At 36.8% G+C, this 21,834-nt stretch overlaps 1 protein-coding gene across 4 annotated transcripts in view; it reads left to right on the plus strand.

Annotated features, from left to right (window-relative positions):
* The first annotated feature begins 334 nt into the window (after positions 1 to 334).
* Positions 335 to 21,834, plus strand: part of LOC136853040 (glycosaminoglycan xylosylkinase) — a 32,986-nt gene continuing 11,486 nt past the window's right edge. The window contains exons 1-6 of one of the 4 annotated variants that reach the window (XM_067128245.1): positions 335 to 461; positions 2,183 to 2,422; positions 3,726 to 3,915; positions 4,093 to 4,262; positions 11,207 to 11,403; positions 21,018 to 21,189. In XM_067128245.1, coding sequence (XP_066984346.1) covers positions 2,211 to 2,422; positions 3,726 to 3,915; positions 4,093 to 4,262; positions 11,207 to 11,403; positions 21,018 to 21,189 — 941 coding nt within the window. In that variant the 5' untranslated portion in view covers positions 335 to 461; positions 2,183 to 2,210. Of the gene's footprint in view, positions 695 to 836; positions 943 to 2,182; positions 2,423 to 3,725; positions 3,916 to 4,092; positions 4,263 to 11,206; positions 11,404 to 21,017; positions 21,190 to 21,834 lie in introns of those variants that run through there. The other 3 variants (XM_067128246.1, XM_067128244.1, XM_067128247.1) reach the window with 3 other exon arrangements.

The following is a 21,834-nucleotide window of genomic DNA, read 5'->3' on the forward strand; positions in this document are numbered from 1 at the left end:
AATACTCAGATATGAGGTACTGCATAACTAAACCCACTGACGAATTTCAAAATTTCAAAAAGACTCGGTAGCAAGTATATCTAAGGCAATGCCTTGATTAAGAAATATTCAGTTATTCAAATTCGATCGACTACAGTTTTGACCCTAAAATTACTGCACTACACATACCTACAGTTCAATCCTTTAAGGCGTAACAATGAATCTTATTTTACACATCTGATCTATAAAAAACTATACATTCTATGATTAAGTGAGCATAACTAATTTATCAAATTTGTTCACGCTCCTATCGTACGTCACGATTATCTGCTAATCCATCAGTTCTTAATTATGTAAGTGCAAAAAGTCAATTGATTGGACCCAGTGGTTCGCCGTCTATGAAACGCAAAAGAAGAAGACAAGTAAACAATCCAAGGGGCGGGGCTTACGCAGAAGAACATGAGAAAGCAGATGTCATTTAGGTAACTATAATCTTTAACGATATTACTTAAGCTCAGTTTTTCACGTAGCCGTAGAGAAGAAGGTGAACTGCGCGTAAAGCCGAAGAAGGCGTAGTAAAGAGGTCCCAGTTTTAGCGTAGATGACGAAACCTTTAGTGCCCAGGGATGGCATACGTCCAAGTCAATTGACGTCACTTTGGTCAAAATTCAAGCCAACAATGATACTGAAAATACTACTGCTTCAGCAACCCCAGGTGCACTTACCTCTCTCTCTCTCTCTATACCGGAATGCCATTGTGTCTGGTGCCAAATAGTCACAAGTTGGCAATGTTTGCCCAAGAAAAATGGTTCTTGTTTTCAACCTATGCGAAACTGTCCTTTTTATCCTAGCCTACCTGGGTAGACTAGACCAGCCAAGTTCTTACCTTCTTAGTTGGAGAATAGCAGTCCGTTGTGTACGACTCGCCGAACTTCTGTTAATTGATTTTGTGTGGTGTAACAGGTGTGAAGAGATTTACGCCTTCATATTAGCCTCGATTAAATAAATCGGGTGTAGCCTAGCGCAACCTAACCAGATATCATAATAGAGTAATGTATGGTAATGTTACTTAATGATCCCAATGAACCCAGTCTGAATCAGTCAAATCTTATAGACCTAGTAAAATCCACGTGTATTCCAATATCTCTATTGAAAATAACCAATTTCATCCAAAGTGAAAAAAGAATAGTCTACCCAAGCACCTTGGAATTGCAGTTTTATTTTTAATTCTGTCAAAATGATTCCCATACATTATGGCGTAGTCTAGGTGTATGTAAATAATGTTAATCAAGCGTATGTAGGTTTATGCTATTTTAGCCTAACATTTAAATGTCATATAATTAAAAGTTGGCATTTTTTTCAGTCTTTTATGATGCAGTGGCAAAGTTTTTGTATGTACGCATGCAATTCAGCTATTTATGTGAATCTTCAGTTCATGTTTAGCCATGTGTACCTTGGAAATTGTGAATTTGAAAAGCTGAAATTCACTTGCCTGGCTCAGTAAGTGTTTACGTGGAGAAAATTTATTGAATATATTGCATCGCGTTTTAAGTGTAATTTTGTATTTTGCATTAGCAGTTTTTCAGACTCCAGGCATTAACTACTTTTTTTAATTTGACAAATAACTAAAATTATTTAAGTGTTTGAATAGTTTATCAACTTTTTTTTTTTTTATTAAGGTGTTTATGTGGAAGGAAAATCATTGGAAAAAACTAACACTGTCTTATTCCGTGAAGTAAAGTTCAGTCAAAACTGTCATGAGGGCTTTGTTCTTGTAAGAAAGCATAATCACGGGATAAGACAAACAATGCTAAAAGAATCACAGATATGAACATTATTTGATGAAGAGAGAATGTCAGGGCTGGTAAATGGTCCAGTTCCTTATCTAAAGCTGAAAATCAGTTCCTCTGGGATGCCTATTGCCCTGACTAGGTTTGGTTGCTGGGTTGTTGGGGTTGCCTTTGTATTGTAGATCTGTGGTGCATTTCTGTATGCTTCTAAGTATTCAGATACAAATTTGGCTAAGTTAAACGATTTTTACATAGCACTTTAAAGTCACTCAATTTTTCATCTGTTACAGAATGTGGGATTAAATCCATTAAGAGTAATATTAACGACTCCCACTTTTGTGTGCTTGTAGGAAATGCCATAATGTTATGACAGCATAAGCTTTTAAGTATAAGTGTATAATTTCTGGTTACAGATACTGTACGTGACAGAAAAAACCATGAATGATGGGTTGGGTGCGGCGTGTGGTGGTGTGGCTAGCTTGGTGCGCTGCACTTTGTACATCAATAAACTTTCTTTTGGTTGCAAGGGCTCCTTCACCATCACCTCTCCATCACCACCACCACCGCACCCCAGCTCCCTCCACCACACTTTCACAGAATAAAATTGTTGAGAAAGTATACATTCAGGGAGAGGTATACGCCATAAGGGAAAGGTATGTACTGTATATAATTTATACTTTACACACTTGTTATATGGTATTTGATAATTTCATTATTTTATATGGTGTATTCACATCTCTGACAGTCTGAGGTATGTATCATTAAGAAAACTGCATTCACATTGGCCATAAAACTATTACAGGCAGTCCCCAGTTAACGGCAGGCTGTTATCGGCGATCCGGTTTTTTGGCACTTGTCTAGCGATTAAAATCTGCAATTTTCGGTGCCAGTATGCACCGATTTTTGCTTATCGGCAGTGATAATTGGGTATTGGCACTAATACATACCTAACAGAGGCGCTGATCTCCGTTTATCAGTGCCGATAAGCGTATAAAATTGCCATTTTTGGTTATCGGCGATTTTCGCGTATTGTCAAACCGTCGGAACGGAACCTCCACCGATAACCAGGGACTGCCTGTACTTTGCAGATCCTATTTTATCAGTCTTGGTGGCCTTCCCCTGAAATGGAACTATAATGTGTGTTGTTTATATCTTTTTCTACTTGATTCCTTGTGAAGGATGTCAAGACAGTAAATATTTTTGTTTCTGTATAACTTTACTAAATGTTTTTCGTTGTTTTAAGAACTTGTCAAAATGGTTGCAATAGCTTATTTTCCCTGTCTGCATTGGGTTATGCTCATGTTATTGAGCAGATTCCAGATTTGCAGCTTTCACCAAAGAGGCAGGACTAGGGTAGTCACTATTGAGAACTAATTTCATGTAGAGAGAGCTGCAAATACTGATCAAGCTCCTCCTTACTGCAAAGGGAGCATGTGTCAGCACATTATGGGTAGATTAAATATATAGTCATCAGGATATCTAATGACAGGACTGGGTACAACAGTAGTTTGTCAACTTTCATCTTCTTATCATTTGACTATGACTATTTTAACAAGTTTTTGTGCAGCCATTATCATAAGTTTGTCCATAAATCAATAGGTTGTTGGTGTCCTAAGTTACCTAGTGCTGTAGAACTGTACAGGCAAAACAGGTGCCAAAATCTTTAATGGAAGAATGAGCTTAGAATTATGGGTTGGCATCACTTGATTAGTTAATAGTTTTGATGGAAAAGGAGGAAGGGGTTCATATTGTAGATCTTTTTTTAAATGCCCAGCTGCCAGTGGGCCATTAGTTCCTGTCCTTTTCGCACTCTCTCTGGGCTAAAATAAGGTCCTGTAAATGTCATTTTTGGATTCATGATGTTATTGACAATACTTCTAGATGTAAAAGCTGAATGTAAATACATTTTCTTATCAAGAAATCTAACAGAACTGTTGTCTTTCATATTTTATACAGTGATTATCACAAGCGTAACTTGCGCAACCGAACTGGTCTTCGAATGCTGTCAGGATTATATAAGCATTTGGCTGCAGTAAAAGCTCAGTATTCATCTCTCTCACCAGAGCTGAATGATCTGTTTGAAGGGCTTAAAAAGGAAGTAAGCAATAGATGGGTGACAGATGATCCTTGGGACTTGGCACGTAAGGTAGGTAATCATACTCTGCTTTTGTATCTTCTACAAAGAGAATAAATCTTTTTACCATTCTATGGTTATCCATTCAGGTTTTCTGTAGTAGAGCATAAGGAATTATGTTTCTTTGGGCATGTTGATCTTAATAATGTGAATTATTTTTTTTTATTTATTAATTTTTTTTTTTTGCAGTGGGCCAACCCAAAAACTCTTCTCCCAGACAAAGCTAAGGGTTTAGGTGATGTTTTGGGGGCGCTTTCGACTGCCCCAATTGTTGCTGCAGATATTGGGTACAAGGGAACACAGCTCAAAGTGTCCATCCTTCTGAAAGGTGGTCAGAGAGCTGTCTTTAAACCAAAATGGTAGGTGTTCGGTCTAATTGTGTAATCTACAGTACAGTATATATATTGAAGTAAATCTTAAAAAAAAAAAAGGAATTTTACAGTTTTGATAGTAAAGTGGCTCAGCCAAACCCAAGTTTGCTTCAGCATATTTGTCTTTTCCAAACTTTTGAAATACAGCCTTTAAATGCTGTATTAATAATTATGTGAAGAGAATATTTAATACTGATATTCTCTGAATAAAGTAATTTATTAAAGCTGTGACTTGTACAGACTCAGATTTAATAGCTCCTTACCTACCTTCAGCAGATAATTAAAACAATCAAAAGGTTGAAGCCATGTTCCTTTGTTGTTCTGGGAATGGATTTGTTGTCTTTCATTCTATGTTCATGAAGACTTAAGCCGTTTAGAATCTCTGCTCTCTTTTCTGTATCACGTCCTATGCTGAATACTGATACTCCTCCTTCATTGATGAATTATGTGTAGTGTTCCTAAGAAGGGTAATTGATTTAAGTTTTGAAGCTATGATTCAATTGTTCATGTCTTTTATTTTTACTTATAGGACTTACCTGGTAGTTACATATAGCTGTCGTCTCTGGCGCTACGGGCAGAATTTTAAATTTCGCGCTAGCGCTAAAAACACCTAGGTGATCCCTCTACCAGCGCCCTCTATAGGTAACAAGGAACTATCCCAACAATGTTCTAGAACCCATTAAGTTTTCTGCCGAGAGACCGGTAACACGGTCTCGTTTTGTGGTTGAATTTTTTGTCTGCAATTTATACTTAAGTATTTCTTTGTGGTTTTTTGCTAGCTAGCGCTTTGCTTTTGTGGTCGGAATTAATTCTTTGTACAATATGTCTGATTCTGGTTCCCAGTATAGATATTGTGCTTTAGGCTGTAGGACTCGTTTGCCTAAAGCACTATCGACCCCCCATTCAGTTTGCTCTTCATGTAGGGTAAATTTTGTAATTCAGAGAATACATGTGAGGAATGTATGCATCTAACAACGGATGAATGGTCAGCCTTAGAGAAATATCTACGGAAGTTAGAAAAGGACAGAGTTAGAAAGCTATCGCAGAGGTCATCATCTGCTAAGTCTGTAGGGCAGGTAATTCAATCTGTTAACCCTCTCCTATTAACTCTCCTTTGTCCGACCCTGTTGATCCCAATCCTATCACCGTGTCAGAGTTAAAAGTCCAAATGGACACTAAATTTTCAGCTGTGCTTTCAGCCATCCAGGCGATGGGCCAAGCCATTGAAAAATTGGCTCCTGAAGTGAAGTGTTAGTGGAGGAGGTGTCTGTTCGGCCCACTCGTTCTCCCAGGTCTAGACCTCTGTCGGACTCCCTGGTTCATGGAGAGGGCATGTCGAAAACCGAAAGGAGGCGCAGTGGGGCTTGCTCCCGAGCAGTCACCCTCAAGTATTCCTGTTGTGCATTCCCAGGATGCTTCCCGCACGCCATAGAAAAGGCGCTGCTGGGGATGTGTCTTCTAGTGGTGATGATTCGTTGACTCTTCCTCAGAAGTGGGCGCTTCAAGTCCATTCTTTTTCGCCTCTCAAGAGGTCGCGCCGTCTCTCCTGCAGCGATTCCAGAAAAGATCGTTGACGGATCCGATGCGGGCTGTAGCTTCTGGGAGGATCCTGAACCTTTTTCCTCCTCCTCTTCAGTAGATCAGCCCCTCGTCGGAAGGAACCTACGCGTACTATTGCCCGTAATAAGCGTGTTTCCGTTCCAGGAGCGTCTACATCTCGTCCAGCCTCATCGCCAGATAGTGCCTCCTCCTACTACCCGGTCAACAAGATCCCGATTTTGTCGCTCAAGTCACGGACAAATTGATGGATCTTATTCAGTTCTTTTGTGGCGCTCGTGCTGCTTCGGGAGCACCTGTTGCGGAGACACTTCCCGAATGCGCCACAAGTCTTGACTCAAGAGCCTCCCCGCCGCATGCACCAATGAAGAGGCTCAACCAGACGCTTCAGCATTCTTCTCTGGCTCCGGATTCGCCACGTTCGGTTGTAACGCCACTTCAGCATGGCGGCGCCACTTCAGCTTAGCGCGCGCGCCATTAACTAGGATTGGCGCCACATCGGCATGGTCGTAAGACTTTAGATTCAGACGACCTACTTTTCTATCAGAAACTGTTCCTGTGCACCAATTGTCTCCTGTGTCTTCTGTTGACGAAGAAATCGAAGATGTAGAAATAGAAGAGGACTTTCCAGGAATCAAGGAGTTACTCAAGTTTTTCGTGGAAAACTTTGGGGACTCTTTTAAGCCTTCGACTCGGCTTCTCCCAGATCGCAGTTTAAGAGGGATAACGCCTCGGATCCAGCTCCTTTTACACGCCTAGTTTTGGCGATTTCACAAGAAGGCTATCAAGAAAATTAATTCCTGGCTCTCAGACAAGAGAGAGCAAGGCAAAGAGTATGTTTTGTCTTCCACCCTCCAGATTGGCTCATCGCGGCCGCATGTGGTCGAGACTGGAGAAGCGTTTTTCTTTTTGGGTGTGTCTGCCTCCGCTCAAAAAGACTTCTCCAGTCTAGTGGATTCAAGTCGTCACACAGCTCTTCAATCAGCGAAGATTTTTTTCACGCAGTCAGAGTTGGATCATCTTCTCAAGAGTATTTTTCGCTGTTGTGGAGGTCATCAGTTTCCTTGATTGGTCAGTTTGTTTGCTCTGGCTAGGAAAGTCAAAAATTCGGACTTTCGGATGCGAGTCGACGGATTTCACTTTTAGTCGACTGCATAGACAAGGGGGTATGCGATTGTGCCTTGGAGCTAACTTCCGGTTTTGCAACCGGAGTTCTGAAGAAAACGACAACTCTGGTGCTCTTTTTTGGCGAAGGGTGTTTCCACAGCCAGAGGTCTACTCTCCTCTTTGCTCCTTTGTCGAAGGACCACTTGTTCCCAAGGAATTAGTTCGAGAGACTGCTGAAGCTCTCACACAAAAAGCAACACAGGACCTGTTGGCTCAGTCAGCAAAGAAGCCAAAAAGACTACTCCGGTAGCTACTTCCACCAAAACTTTGGGTGTTTTGGACACTTCCAAGGCGTTCAGGGCAAGTCTGCTTTCGGCCCTTTTCCAAGTCCAGCTGATGTGGGAAAGGAAAATCTTCTACTCGACCTTCCAATTTTCAACAAAGAAATGAGTGTGCTGTCCTCCACATAGCAGTAGGTGCCAGACTCCAGTCGTTCTCGGAAGCCTGGCAAAAGGTCACCCAAGATCCTTGGACCTTACAGGTGATCCGAGAGGGGTACTCCATCCCATTCCAACAAAGCCCCTCTATCGGACGCTCCAGTTTTTTTCCAACATACTCAGCGACTCTCAGAAGTTTTGCACCCTTCGAGAAGAAGTAGAAGCACTACTAAGGAAACAAGCCATCGAGTTAGTGCCGACCCCATGCTCTCGGGGTTTTACAACCGTCTCTTTTTAGTTTCAAAGGCGTCCGGGAGGTTGGAGGCGGTTCTAGGCGTGAGCGCATTGAGCGTTTTCATAAAGGAAGACGAAACCGATGGAAACGACAGAGTCGGTGTTAGCATCTCTTCAACCTTGACTGGATGGTCTCGATGAGACCTCCAGGACGTACTTCCACGTTCCTATCCATCAGGAATCAAGGAAGTTCCTGAGGTTTGTTTTCCAAAGCAAATTTTTCCAGTTCAGAGCTCTTTGTTTGGACTGTCAACTGCACCTCAAGTGTTTACAAGAGTTCTGTCAACAATGGCGAAAGAATCTTCACTTACAAGGAATAAGGATGTCAATGTATCTGGACGACTGGCTTCTGAAAGCACACCCAAAGCCAAATGTGTGGAGGACCTAATGAAGACATTATCTCTGGTAAAGGAACTAGGCCTACTAGTCAATGTTCGAAATCGTCCCTGTCACCATCACAGCAGATAGTTTATTTGGGAGTGAGAATGGACTCTCTGACTTTTGAGGGCTTCTCCATCAATACGGAGAGTAGAGTCTTGTCTAAGCATGATGCAAAAAGACGACTTTCTACATCGCGAGGTTTGCTCAGCCAACCAGTGGATGAGCTTACTGGGGACCTTAGCCTCGATGGAGAAGTTCGTAAAACTGGGGAGACTCAAGATGAGGCCTCTGCAGTTTTATCTACAAAGCCAATGGCCACACAAAACCCATCCAGTTCCTTTCTTTTCAAGATCTCAGATCAGATCAAGAAGGAGCTGTTCTGGTGGAATTCAAGGAAAGGCTACAGGAGGGAATTTCTCTTTTATCAGAACCCAGACCTCACACTCTTGTCAGGCGCTCGGATCAGGGTGGGGAGCGACTTTAGACAACAAGGAATGTTCGGGCCTGTGGCAGGAAGAGCAGAAGAACTGCACATAAATGTGAAAGAACTGAAAGCGGTACATCTAGCCCTGATGCAATTTCAGCAAGAAGTAAAAGGCAAGGTTATTCTAGTTCAGTCGGACAACACGACAGCTCTTGCTTATATCAAGAGGAAGGGGGCACTCATTCCTTCTCCCTGTATCAGACGACCAAGGAACTTTTTAGAATGGTCGGAAGAGAGACGAGGTCACGTTATTGACCAGGTTCATAAAAGGCGAGAGGAATGTAACAGCGGATCTTTTAAGCAGGAAGAATCAAGTCTTGCCCACGGAATGGACCTTACATTTTCAGGTTTGCAAGCGATTGTGGAATCTGTGGGGTTGTCCGCTAGTAGACCTGTTTGCAACAGACAGAACAAAACGCCTCCCAGTATATTGCTCCCCAGATCCGGACGACAAGGCACTTTGGGTGGATGCAATGACAATGAGTTGGGATTGCCTAGATCTTTACGCTTTTCCACCGTTCAAAATTATCAGGAAGGTCTTGGAAAAGTTCAGGAACCACAAGAACACCAAGATGACTCTAATCGTTCCTTTCTGGCCATCGAGGAATGGTTCCCAGATCTTCTCCTCCTCCTCGCAGATTTTCCGAGGATCCTCCCGTAGAGGGAAAGATCTACTCAGACAACCCCACTTCCTGAGGTTCCATCAGAACTTGTCTGCTCTATCTGGCTTGTCGCCTGCAGACTGTCGGCGACTCCTCAGGAAGAGAGGTTTTTCAAAGGAGGTTGCAAGCGCTATTCTTGCGACCCAGAAGAAAGTCTTGGACGCTGTATACCAGGCTAGATGGAATCAGTTTAGAGCCTGGTGCAATAGACATGGAGTTTCGTCTTCTAAAACCTCTCTAAATCAAATAGCGAAGTTCTTGCTATCCCTTTTTAAGGAGAAAGGATTGTCTTTGAGCACGATTAAGGGTATCGATCAATGCTTGCTTCGGTATTTAAGCACAGAGGTCTAGACATCTCGAACAATCAGGATCTAACAGATTTACTTAAGTCTTTTAATACCTCGAAGACGAAAGTTCCTAAACAAATAGCATGGAATTTGGACATCGTTCTTAAATGGATTTGTTCAGATCAATTCGAGCCTTTGGCAAATGCATCGCTGAGAAACTTGACTGAAAACTATTTTTCTAGTAACACTCGCACAGCCAGGAGGGTGAGTGAGGTTCATGCCTTGGACAAAACTATTGGTTTCTCTCAAGGAAAAGCTGTTTGTTCTTCCTCTCTTAGGTTCTTAGCTTGAGAAGAACGAAGATGCGTCAGACCATGGCCGAGGTCTTTCAGCATTAAGAGCCTTTTCAGATCTTGTGGGAGAAGGAGAACAAGAGAGATTGTTGTAGCCCGGTGAGAGCCTTAAAGTTCTATATTCACCCGAACAAAGGTATCAGGGCTCTTCGGAGAACTTGTGGTGTTCTGTGAGAAACCCGTCAAGACCACTTTCTAAGAATGCTCTTGCTTTCTTCTTAAGAGAAGTTATTTCAGAAGCCCATGTGAATTGTCAGGACTCAGACACGGGAACTCTGAAAGTGAGAGCACATGAGATAAGAGCTGTAGCTACTTCTTTGGCTTTCAGGCACAACCTCTCAGTGCAAAAGATTGTGAATTCTACATTTTGGCGATGTAAGTCGATCTTCGCATCGCATTACTTGTCAGAATTGAAGACTGATTTTGACAATGGCAGTACCTTAGGGCCTTTAGTAGTTACTGACACGGTGGTGGGTGAGGGAGAGAAGAGGGGCAAGCCTATCCGACTAACATTTTCTCCTTGAAGTTGGAAATTGAGTTTGGTTGCGTCGTTTGTAGGTACTATGTTGTTGGTTTAGGAGTACCTACAATCTTTTAATTTTATGGTTGAAAGTTTTTAATTTTATATTTTGGTGATAGAGTGATCCCTTATTGTTAATTTGGTTCTGCGCCCAGAGCAAGGGCATACTAAGTCTTGTCCGTCACGGCGTTGTCCTCTCTGGCAAGTACTAACAGATTGTATCTGACACCCGGATCCTTTATATCCTGTCTATACAATCGTGGGATAAGCAGACTACAGAGGCAGTAACCGCTGAGTCAGCAATCCTTCAAGGTAAGGAACTAAAATTCATGTTTTTGATTTCTAACAATATATGTGGCTGACATGATCCCACCCCCTCTAAAGGTGCCAATCAGCTATATGTAACTACCAGGTAAGTCCTATAAGTAAAAATGATATTTTTATGATAAAATAAGGTTTACTTATACTTACCTGGTAGTTATAAATAAACCTCCCCCACCTCCCCTCTCATGTCAAGTGGGCTTAAAACTTAATGGGTTCTAGAACATTGTTGGGATAGTTCCTTGTTACCTATAGAGGGCGCTGGTAGAGGGATCACCTAGGTGTTTTTAGCGCTAGCCTGTGAGAATTTAAAATTCTGCAGCGCGTCAGAGACGACAGCTATATGTAACTACCAGGTAAGTATAAGTAAAACCTTATTTTATCATAAAAATATCATGTTTAGGAGAATGATTTGTGAACTCTTGTCAGTTGACTCACCTAGCTGAACTGCCTTTTCTAGCATTAAGCTCAAATTAGATTAGAAGTTTATATTTACAAAACATAAATGTTTAAATTTTGTATGCCTCAGGTACTCTCGAGATGAAGTCATTGAAGGAGAAGTTTATGCAGGTGCTGATCGTCATAATGGAGAAATTGCTGCATTTCATCTTAGTCGGCTTTTGGGCCTCACCATGGTGCCATTGGCAGTTGGTCGTACTGTATCTTTGAAACGACACATATTACCTGTGGCATCAAGGAGGCTGTCTGCAACATTCTTCAGGAAAGGTTAGCCATTAGACTGTGTAGATGACCTTTGAGGTATTTTAAAGCATTGCATATTTTCATCTATATTGTGAATTATGTTTTTCAGGATTATCTTTACATTTTACAGGTGGAAGAAATCCATCAAAAAAGGGTGAAAATTTTTAGTAAGTTCACTCCTATTTCTTCTATGTTTAAACTAAATGCAGAATGCTGTAACATTCAGTGTTCAGTTATGATTCCGGGCACTTCTTGCTTGGTTTCATGCTTGTATTAAGATGATGTACATTACTGAGTTGTTGATCACACTAACTGATTCTGTACCAAGGCTAACACGTTCATGATTCATTAACATAAGGTTTTGAATGATGTGTTGTCTGTTGAGAATTTACTGTCAAGTAAATGTTTATGGTCCTTAACCATTTTAAAGTCTTATTTCAGTAAGTCTTGATTGCTTATTGGTTTACTTTAGGTTGTTTTTGTCATGTGAGATCTACACTTACGCTAGATCCAGTTTTATCCTAAATGAAATTTTTTTTACCGACTTCTTTTTTAGTGGAAAGACCGTCATTATTTTTTTTTTATATCTTTTTGCCATCTTTTTTATGTATGTTAATCTGGGTACTTTTCTAAAGGTCATCTAGAACAACCACAGTTTTTTTCTGAAATTGTGGACCTGCGTAATATGTGCTTTGCATGTTGGTAAGAGACATCTATGAAGTTTATTAGGGCTCGCTAAGATTTCTTGAAACTTGCAGGAGATCACTACACACAAATACACTTGCATGTAAATGAACTGTATGAACTTTGTGTGAGTGTTTGTGTGTGTATATATGTGTGTGTGTGTGTGTGTATTCACAATTTGCTGTTTCCTTGTTTCGTTAGCACAAACATAAAATATTACTTAAATATCTGGATTTCTTCAACTGTGATACAAATACAGAAATAAAAATATTCTGTTCATACCAACACCAGTGGTATTTCTATTTGTGATATTGTTAAATTGTGAAAGTTTTCATTTTAAATTAAAAATCCCATGAAATCGAAATCCACAAACTAAATTCAGTTTTTGCTGCATAACGCTCAAAATATAGAAATAAATTTCTACCTATTGTATAGATCAAACTGAGGACCTTTTGGGTGGGAGATGAGGAATTACGGCTTCTGTAAAGTTATTGACAGCACCCTTGTTTCTCATCCAAAATGTCCTGGATTTGATCTTCATGTGGAGTAGAAATTTATTATTACAAAAATTAGTTTGTAATAATAAATAATAAGACCACTTAGGCATACTGTATTTGTGTGTGTGATATATATATATATATATATATATATATATATATATATATATATATATATATATATATATATATATATATATATATATATATATATATATATATATATATATATATATATGAGGGTAAGTCAAAAAAGTTCCAGGAAAAATTCAATATACTCTTTATTTAAGGAAATCCAAACATCATTTTTCTACATATCTACCATCTAACTCTATACACTTTTCAAGGCACTGTTTCCCACCTCTGCAACCCTTCTTTGTAGAAATTTGGGGCCTTTCTATTAAACCATGTTGAAACTGCATGATTAGCAGCATCCAAAGATTCAAACCGGACTCCTCTTAAGTGTTCCTTGAGTTTTGGGAACAGGAAAAAATCTGAAGGAGCAAGATCAGGACTATAAGGAGGATGTGGAAGAGTTTCCCACCTAAATTTCCGTAGGACTTCTCTTGCAACCCTTGATGAATGTGCTGGGCGTTATCATGATGGAACAAAATTCTGCGGTGCAACTTTCCTCGGCGTTTTTAGCCAATGCAGTCTTCAGTTTTGCAAAACACCTTTGTAGTAGTTCCCGGTGATTGTTTTTTTGTCGTTCAAGGAAATCAATCAAAATCACTCCTTTGGAGTCCCAAAACACTGTTGCTATAACCTTCTGGGCAGATCTCGCCACTTTGAACTTCACTGGTGCAGCTGAACCTCTTGGTAACCATTGCTTTGATTGAATTTTACTTTCTGGGTCATATTGATGGATCCAAGTTTCATCTCCAGTAACAATCCGGTCAAAAACTCTGATTCATTTGATTCAATCTTCGTTAAAACTGCAAGAGAAAGTTCAGCTCTTTGATGCAGTTGGTCTTCGCATAGCAACGCTTTTGGGACCCAACGTGCTGAAAGTTTACTCAAACCAAGATTTTCATTTAAAATTGAAAATGCGGAACCATGGGAGATCCCAGTTTCATTAGCTATCATATCAATAGTAATCCGACGATCTTCATCCACTAGATTCTGCACCAAAGCCACAATTCTTTCATTTTTTGCAGTCGATGGTCTTCCCTCTCTTGGGTTGTCTTTGAGGTCCTCCCGACCATCCTTAAATTGCTTTATCCAATCATAAACAACTGATTTAGATGGAGAATCATCTCCATAAACTTGTTGCAAAGCTTCAATAATTTTTCCTGGTTTCCAATCAAGCTTGGTCAGGAACTTGATGTTAGCTCTCATCTCAAAATTTTTATTTTCCATGGGTTCAAGAAGTTACTTTTCTGAAGCAGATGTTAACACCACGGTAGCAAGAGGATGACTGAGGTAACAAGTCTATATGGATCACTACATCACAGATAATTGTTTACCAAGTATTTGGGTTGTTTCATTCCTGTGTAAATACATCATTCAACAATTTTTCCTGGAACTTTTTGACTTACCCTATATATATATATATATATATATATATATATATATATATATATATATATATATATATATATATATATATATATATATATATATATATATATATATATATATATATATATATATATATATATATATATATATATATATATATATATATATATATATATATATATATATATATATATATATATATATAATATATATATATATATATATATATATATATATATATATATATAATATATATATATATATATATATATATATATATATATATATATATATATATATATATATATATATATATATATATATATATATATATATATATATATATATATATATATATATATATATATATATATATATATATATATATATATATATATATATATGTATATGCATATGTGTATGTGTATATATATGTGTATGTATATGTATATGTATATATATATATATATATATATATATATATATATATATATATATATATATGTATATATATATATATATATATATATATATGTATATATATATATACATATATATATATATATATATATATATATATATATATATATATATATATATATATATATATATATATATATATATATATATATATATATATATATATATATATATATATATATATATGTATATATGTAACAGTAAACTATACTGAGTACGCCGTTCGTTATATATTTATCATGGATTCACGACTTCATGGATTTTTCCATTACGTATGTATATTATAAGAGAAAATATATAGCGGATTTTCCGGAAATTTCAAATATAGTTATATATAATATATGAAGACCCAAATATTTCATTAATTCCATTAATAGTTATTAATATCTGCTAGTACTGTTGGTTCATTGCATTATGACATATAATTAAGTACAAAATGAGATTAAACAAAATATGCTTCACTGCATCGCGGATTTTTCAAAAAATATTCATCGAAAAATTAAAATTAAAAAGTACCATTGCCATATCGGCAGCCATATTGCGGAAAACAGCGATGTTTCATCATGTTACGTGAGAAGAACGGCTTGCGAAGACCGTGACGCAAGGACTGGAAGCCGTATATACCCACAGGCACTCGGACGAGGCACGTGAGTGGTACATAAGAGAATATCTTATCACTGTTGATGTTTCATCTTAAATCACTGTAAAAATAATTAAAATCCGAATTTCATATGTAAGCAACTCAAGGATACTGTATACAGTCTCGTCCCAAGCTACTGTGCTGTACAGTACACACCATTTCTCTCTCTCTCTCTCTCTCTCTCTCTCTCTCTCTCTCTCTCTCTCTCTCTCTCTCTCTCTCTCAATGAAATATGAATTACTGTATCATAAACTTTTATGTACAGAATTAAAAATAATTTCATTGATAAATTTATTTCTTTTAGCAACTAAAAAATATTTTCCTAATTCTTTCGTTAGTAGTGAGCAGCTGCAGTCAGCTGATTCCCAGAACGTAAACATTACAAATATGGGACGATCTTTTTTATGCATATTACTGTGATAGGAGATCAAAATAGTAATACAGGCACTCAGACAAGGCACGTGAGTGGTACATAAGAGAATATCTTATCACTGTTGATGTTTCATCTTAAATCACTGTAAAAATAATTAAAATCCGAATTTCATACGTAAGCAACTCAAGGATACTGTATACTCTCTCATCACCAGCTTGTCAAGACTTAGTCAAGACTTAGTCTCGCGTCCCAAGCTACTGTGCTGTACAGTACACACCATTTCTCTCTCTCTCTCTCTCTCTCTCTCTCTCTCTCTCTCTCTCTCTCTCTCTCTCTCTCTCTCTCTCTCTCTCTCAATGAAATATGAATTACTGTATCATAAACTTTTATGTTCAGAATTAAAATAATTTCATTGATAAATTTATTTCTTTTAGCAACTAAAAAATGATTTTCCTAATTCTTTCGTTAGTAGTGAGCAGCCTCAGTCAGCTGATTCTCAGAACGTAAACATTACAAATATGGGACGATCTTTTTTTTTATGCATATTACTGTGATAGGAGATCAAAATAGTAATACAGTGTTTAAGTGCATAGGAAGTGTTTATAACAGTGTGGGAAAGGCTATAAAGCCTTTAAATATATACCATGTATATACAGTACAGTATATGCCTCCTAGGGAGGGGCCAATGCTACTTGCGGAATTTCACTTTATCAGCGGGGGTTCTGCCCCCATCATCATGATAGACGAGGGATCACTGTATATATATTTATATATATATGTATATATGTATATGTATATATGTATATATATATATATATATATATATATATATATATATATATATATATATATATATATATATATATATATATATATATATATATATATATATATATATATATATATATATATATATGTATATATGTATATATATATATATATATATATATATATATATATATATATATATATATATATATATATATATATATATATATATATATATATATATATATATATATATATATATATATATATATATATATATATATATATATATATATATATATATATATATATATATATATATATATATATATATATATATATATATATATATATATATATATATATATATATATATATATATATATATATATATATATATATATATATATATATATATATATATATATATATATATATATATATATATATATATATATATATATATATATATATATATATATATACATACAGTAGAGCCCTGGTCCTTGGCTAATCCGTTCCAGAAGAAGCGTTGAGATTCGATTTAGTCAAATTCTGAATCAATTTCTCTCATAAGAAATAACTGAAAATGGATTAATCCATTCCTAACCACTAGTCATTACTCCAACCTTGCCTTTTTATGCAAAACATTACACAAATTACAATTAAATAAGTTCAGAGTTCAATAACTTACCATATCAGAAGCACTTTATACATTTTTAAATGCATACTCTATAAAAAAATTGGCCTACGACCAATGTGGACGTATTACCGATGGTAGACCAAGCGTCATAGGTTAGGCTAGGTAGCCTATAGGAACTACCAGAATGTACTGTAACGGGTACACACAAAAACTGTTGTTAATAATAATAACATTGAAGAACAAACCTGATTATTACAGTAAATTAATAATACAATATTTATAAGCTGAATTACTGTCTATCTGTTATCATAAGATTAAGAAAAATTTCCTAACTTACGACGGCACTCGGCAGCTTGTGGCATGAGCAGATGTAAACAAACCAAAGCGCCACCATGGTGGCGTATCACGGTACTAATTACATAAACATTGCTTATGGTCAGTATTTATGGTAAATTTCATACAGAGTCTACTGGAATAGCGTACAAAATCACTGTAAAACATCTTTCAATAAATATTATGATACCCTAACATATTGGGACCCATGATTGAATGAAAATTCAGTGCAGAAAGCCAAAAAAATTATGATATACCTGTACAAGCGTGTACTTCTCCAAACAACAGCAGCAGTGTATGTGGGCTTTAAACGCTTTTAAATATGCTTGGGAAGAATGCCAACTAGTGGCAGCCAACCGAAACTTTTTTTCTTTTACAAACATCATATGATTCATCGGGTCGGATTCCAGTTTGTTGTTCGAGCTCCGACGCAAAATTTACTTGACATTTCGCGTCGAAATCCGATTATGTTGAGTTCTGGTATGGTCGAAGACCGGGGTTCTACTGTGTATATATATATATATATATATATATATATATATATATATATATATATATATATATATATATATATATATATATATATAAGCTTACCCAAAGGGTTTATTTGAAATATAAGGTGGACATTGAAGCAAGGTAAAGTTAAAGTAGTTGGACAGCTCAGCAGGGAGAGGCATAGGTGAACACAGGGGCCAAAGGGATACTCAAAGAACCAGTAGCACCATCTATAGTAGTCACGCTGGAAGTAGCAATCATGAAATGTGTAAGAAACTTAGCAAGAATAGAAATATGAAAAGTAATTGTTTAGAACATAGAACATATGTAAATGGCATTCTTCTTGTATAAAAACGAGAAGGGACGAGCTTAAGGATACTTGCATGCTCATATACTGCATTTAGAAGCTTGGATTTGGTGGCTTGCAAGATTATTCAGTGTCACTGAAACTGTAAAGTCCCACAACATCTGTAAAAATATTGAAAAGGCCTGGAGCCTGGAAGTACAGTAATTAGAAACATTATTGTATTTTATAAATGAAATTTTGTTTCGAAAATGCGTATAAAATTCCTTTAATATGGGCACTATTTCTGTATAAGGATTAGAACATTTGAGTTGTTAAAAAATTTTTCACACTACTAGCCAGGATTTACAAATACATGAGTAGTTAGTTAATACTATATTTTCATGTTGAAAATATCGGTAAATATTTTGAATTTGCTGGAAAACGTATTAAAATTAAAAGAAAGTAGCTGATGGTATTCCATAAAGATAAGTTTAATGTATTTCAGATTTTGATTTTATTTATTATAAATTTTATATTTGTAGATGATAGTAACAAGATAACAGTGGAACAGTATCACATTTCTTTGGTAAAAGTGGAAAATGCATTCGTGCTCAAGTTACACTCACAGCAATCTTTTTTTTTTTTTGTCTTTTTGTCTTATTGTGTTTGAAATTTTAGACAGAGCATTAAACCTGATTGATTTCAACCCTCCATGATTACATCAACAGTTTATTCTATTCTCAGAGCCCTAAATATTTTTGTAAGGTGCCCCCTTGCCGCATCATAATACTGTACCTTTCCCTTCATTTAATCTCTTTTTCTGTTCTTAGATGTCATGGAATTCTTGTTTAGTTTTTGTTTACCCTGTATATTGTGTACTAGTTAGGGTTTGAATGTTTTATCACAACCTTGAACTAATAAATCTGTAGCACCATGTTAAAGTAATTGTAATTAGGCCTAAGATAGTCATAAAATCTGTGCCCTAATAAACTTTTAGAAGTTAAGATGTATTTCTGGACATATAGCTATCAATGTTTGTAATGTAAACAAACCAAACTTTATCAGTAGTATAACTTTCAACCAAAGATTGATATGGACATCTGATGGTTTGAAATTGGTTTTCAGTTGTAAAGCCATTTTTTGGTGGTTGATATTGGGTCTGAATGCAAGTGAACTCTTAATTTCATTATCTTCCAAGCTACCTTTGAATTATCACCCTGGGCTTTTGGATTTTTAAATGATTCTATTTTTGTATGATTGCTGCTCTATTAGTCTTATCTAATCTTTTAATTTGGATTTCGATGAAAGATGTGTGAACGTCAGTGTTTTTAGTTTTTGTAATAACCTGCTCATTTTATTCTTCGAACATAGTAGAGAGAATTGAACGGCTGTGCACTTGTAAGACCAGCACAGTATTGGCCATCCACAGGAAAATGTTGATTTTCTGTTGTTCCTTTCTGGACAGAAAGAAAGTGTATGATTGATTGGTTTGTGCAAAAAACATGTTTTGTTAGGAAAAATTTTGTTTATATGTTTAATGCTCATTGTGATGAAATGGTTGTATGTCAGCAAGGAAAAAAGAGGACTCGTGCTCATGAAAATTGGTTACAGGCAGTCTTCGGTTATCAGCAGGGGTTCCATTCTGGGGGTGTGATGGTAACCAAAAATCACCACTAACCGAAAATCGGTGATTTCTGTCGCTTTTTCGGTGATTTTTCGGGCTTATCGGCTGCCTCTGTTAGGTATGTATCGGCACCAATACCCAATTATCGGCACCGATAAGCGGAAATTGGCGATTTTTGGCGCCGAAAATTGCCGATTTTCGTTGTTAGACAAGCGCCATAAAACCAGATCGCCATTAACCGAGCCCGCCGTTAACTGGGGACTGCCTGTACAGTAAACCCCCTGTATTCGCGTTCTCATGATTCGCGGACTCACGCATTCGCGGGTTTCTCTGTGGAACATATCTAGCCATTATTCGCGGAAAATTCGCCCATTCACGGTATTTTCCACTGAGAAATATTCACTAATTACTGTATTTTCATATAATTTTCATGAATAAATGCACTTTTTGTGATAAAACTATTAAAATATTCAGGTATATGCATTTTTACAGGGTTTTGCTGTGTTTAAACTATCAAAATGGGCAGTTCTAAGTGTTTTTAGAGGGGTTTTAAGTATTCGCGGATTTTAGCTATTGGCGGAGGGATGTGGGACCCATCCCCCGCGAATACGGGTGGTTCACTGTATAACCATTGCTTATCAGCTGTCTTGAACACCAGTTTATGATTAGGGTAACAGTGTTCTATGTTTTGGATTCTACGAGGCAAAGTAGTTATTTCTAAAATATGTCCAAGTCCCTTATGTCAAACTTTGGTTGAAGTGAACTCTGATAAAGTACCGGTTTCTGTCTGATAGACAATACAGTAATAGAATTTTGTTGACATTTTAATTATTTTTTCTACTTTTGCCAAAACTCTGTCTCTGAGTTAACCAGCTTTGCATAACCAGCATTAAAGGTCAATGGTAAGTTTTAATGACACAGAATACATGAGCATTATGATAAAAATTGTGTTGGAGAAGTACTCTGCAGTCATAGAAATTTCAGAATGGTGTACTATGAGTAAAAAAATTTTTGTAAATACCTATAAAAGTAGATGGAAGGTGCATTCTTTATAGCTGAAGAGTTACAGTAACTGTAGTGTTGCAACTAGAAACAGCATCTGCTTAATACTTGTAGTTTAGTCATGTCATGTAGTACTGTATTATCACATTTTTGTACAGTTTTCTGTAAATATTAATGACCTTTGTTCCTGTTTCAGACTATCGTCAAGTGTCAAAGGCTTGATGATGTATTAGTTGCTTTGTTCATTGCATTTAAAAGGTGTGTTGGAATGTTTCCTGCAAATTTGTTCCAGGGAGACAACTCTGCTTTTATGGTGTGTGTTACTACTGTCGTAAGGATGCCTCTGTGTGTGATAATGGTAGTACTTTTGAGGGTACTGTTATTCTTTGGTTACCTCGACGTCTTCCTCTCACGCACATTCCACACCCTTGGGCACGCACATACAAACGCACTAAGTTAGCCCAGTAAGTAGAGCACGTTCTCATACTTTATACTTTTTGATGGACTCTGGACCTTCATTTTGATAAGACATAATTACCTGTTGTCATTTGGGTATGCTTCATACTGTCATTTTACTCCTTTGGATGTCTCAGTACTTAACTTGCAAAGCCTTGTACATTTTGAGAATTTGAACTGCCACGTTCACTTTCTCAAAAGATACATCATGTATCCTGTTTTAGTAAGTAACTTACTTCATTTTTTGGTCTGTGCTTACATTCAAAGATTTTACTTCATAAGAGGCAAGTATAGTTAAGTAAGTAAAACTGTTGATATGCACATAGAACTGTTATGAAATAGGCTATAGTATGTAGTTAGTGCATGTGTTTTGAGGTTGCAGTGTTGACACTAGTGTTTCATAGTGTTCCCTTTGCCCCTATCTGGCCTCTGTATGTAGTTAGTTTTCTGTAGTGCTGTCAGGTGCGTATTTTTTCCAACGCTTAAACATTACTGTATTTTCTTTTCAGAGTGTAATTTTATCCAGCTTGTTTTAAAACGTAAACTGTAAGGCATGACTTACGTAAAATCATCAGGTCAGGAATTCTTAATGCATTCTTGGAAAAGGTTGCAAATGTACAAAGTATTCCCATATTCCAAAAATAAAATTTGAG

Source organism: Macrobrachium rosenbergii, chromosome 26 (assembly GCF_040412425.1).
Source record: "Macrobrachium rosenbergii isolate ZJJX-2024 chromosome 26, ASM4041242v1, whole genome shotgun sequence".
Lineage (NCBI taxonomy): Eukaryota > Metazoa > Arthropoda > Malacostraca > Decapoda > Palaemonidae > Macrobrachium > Macrobrachium rosenbergii.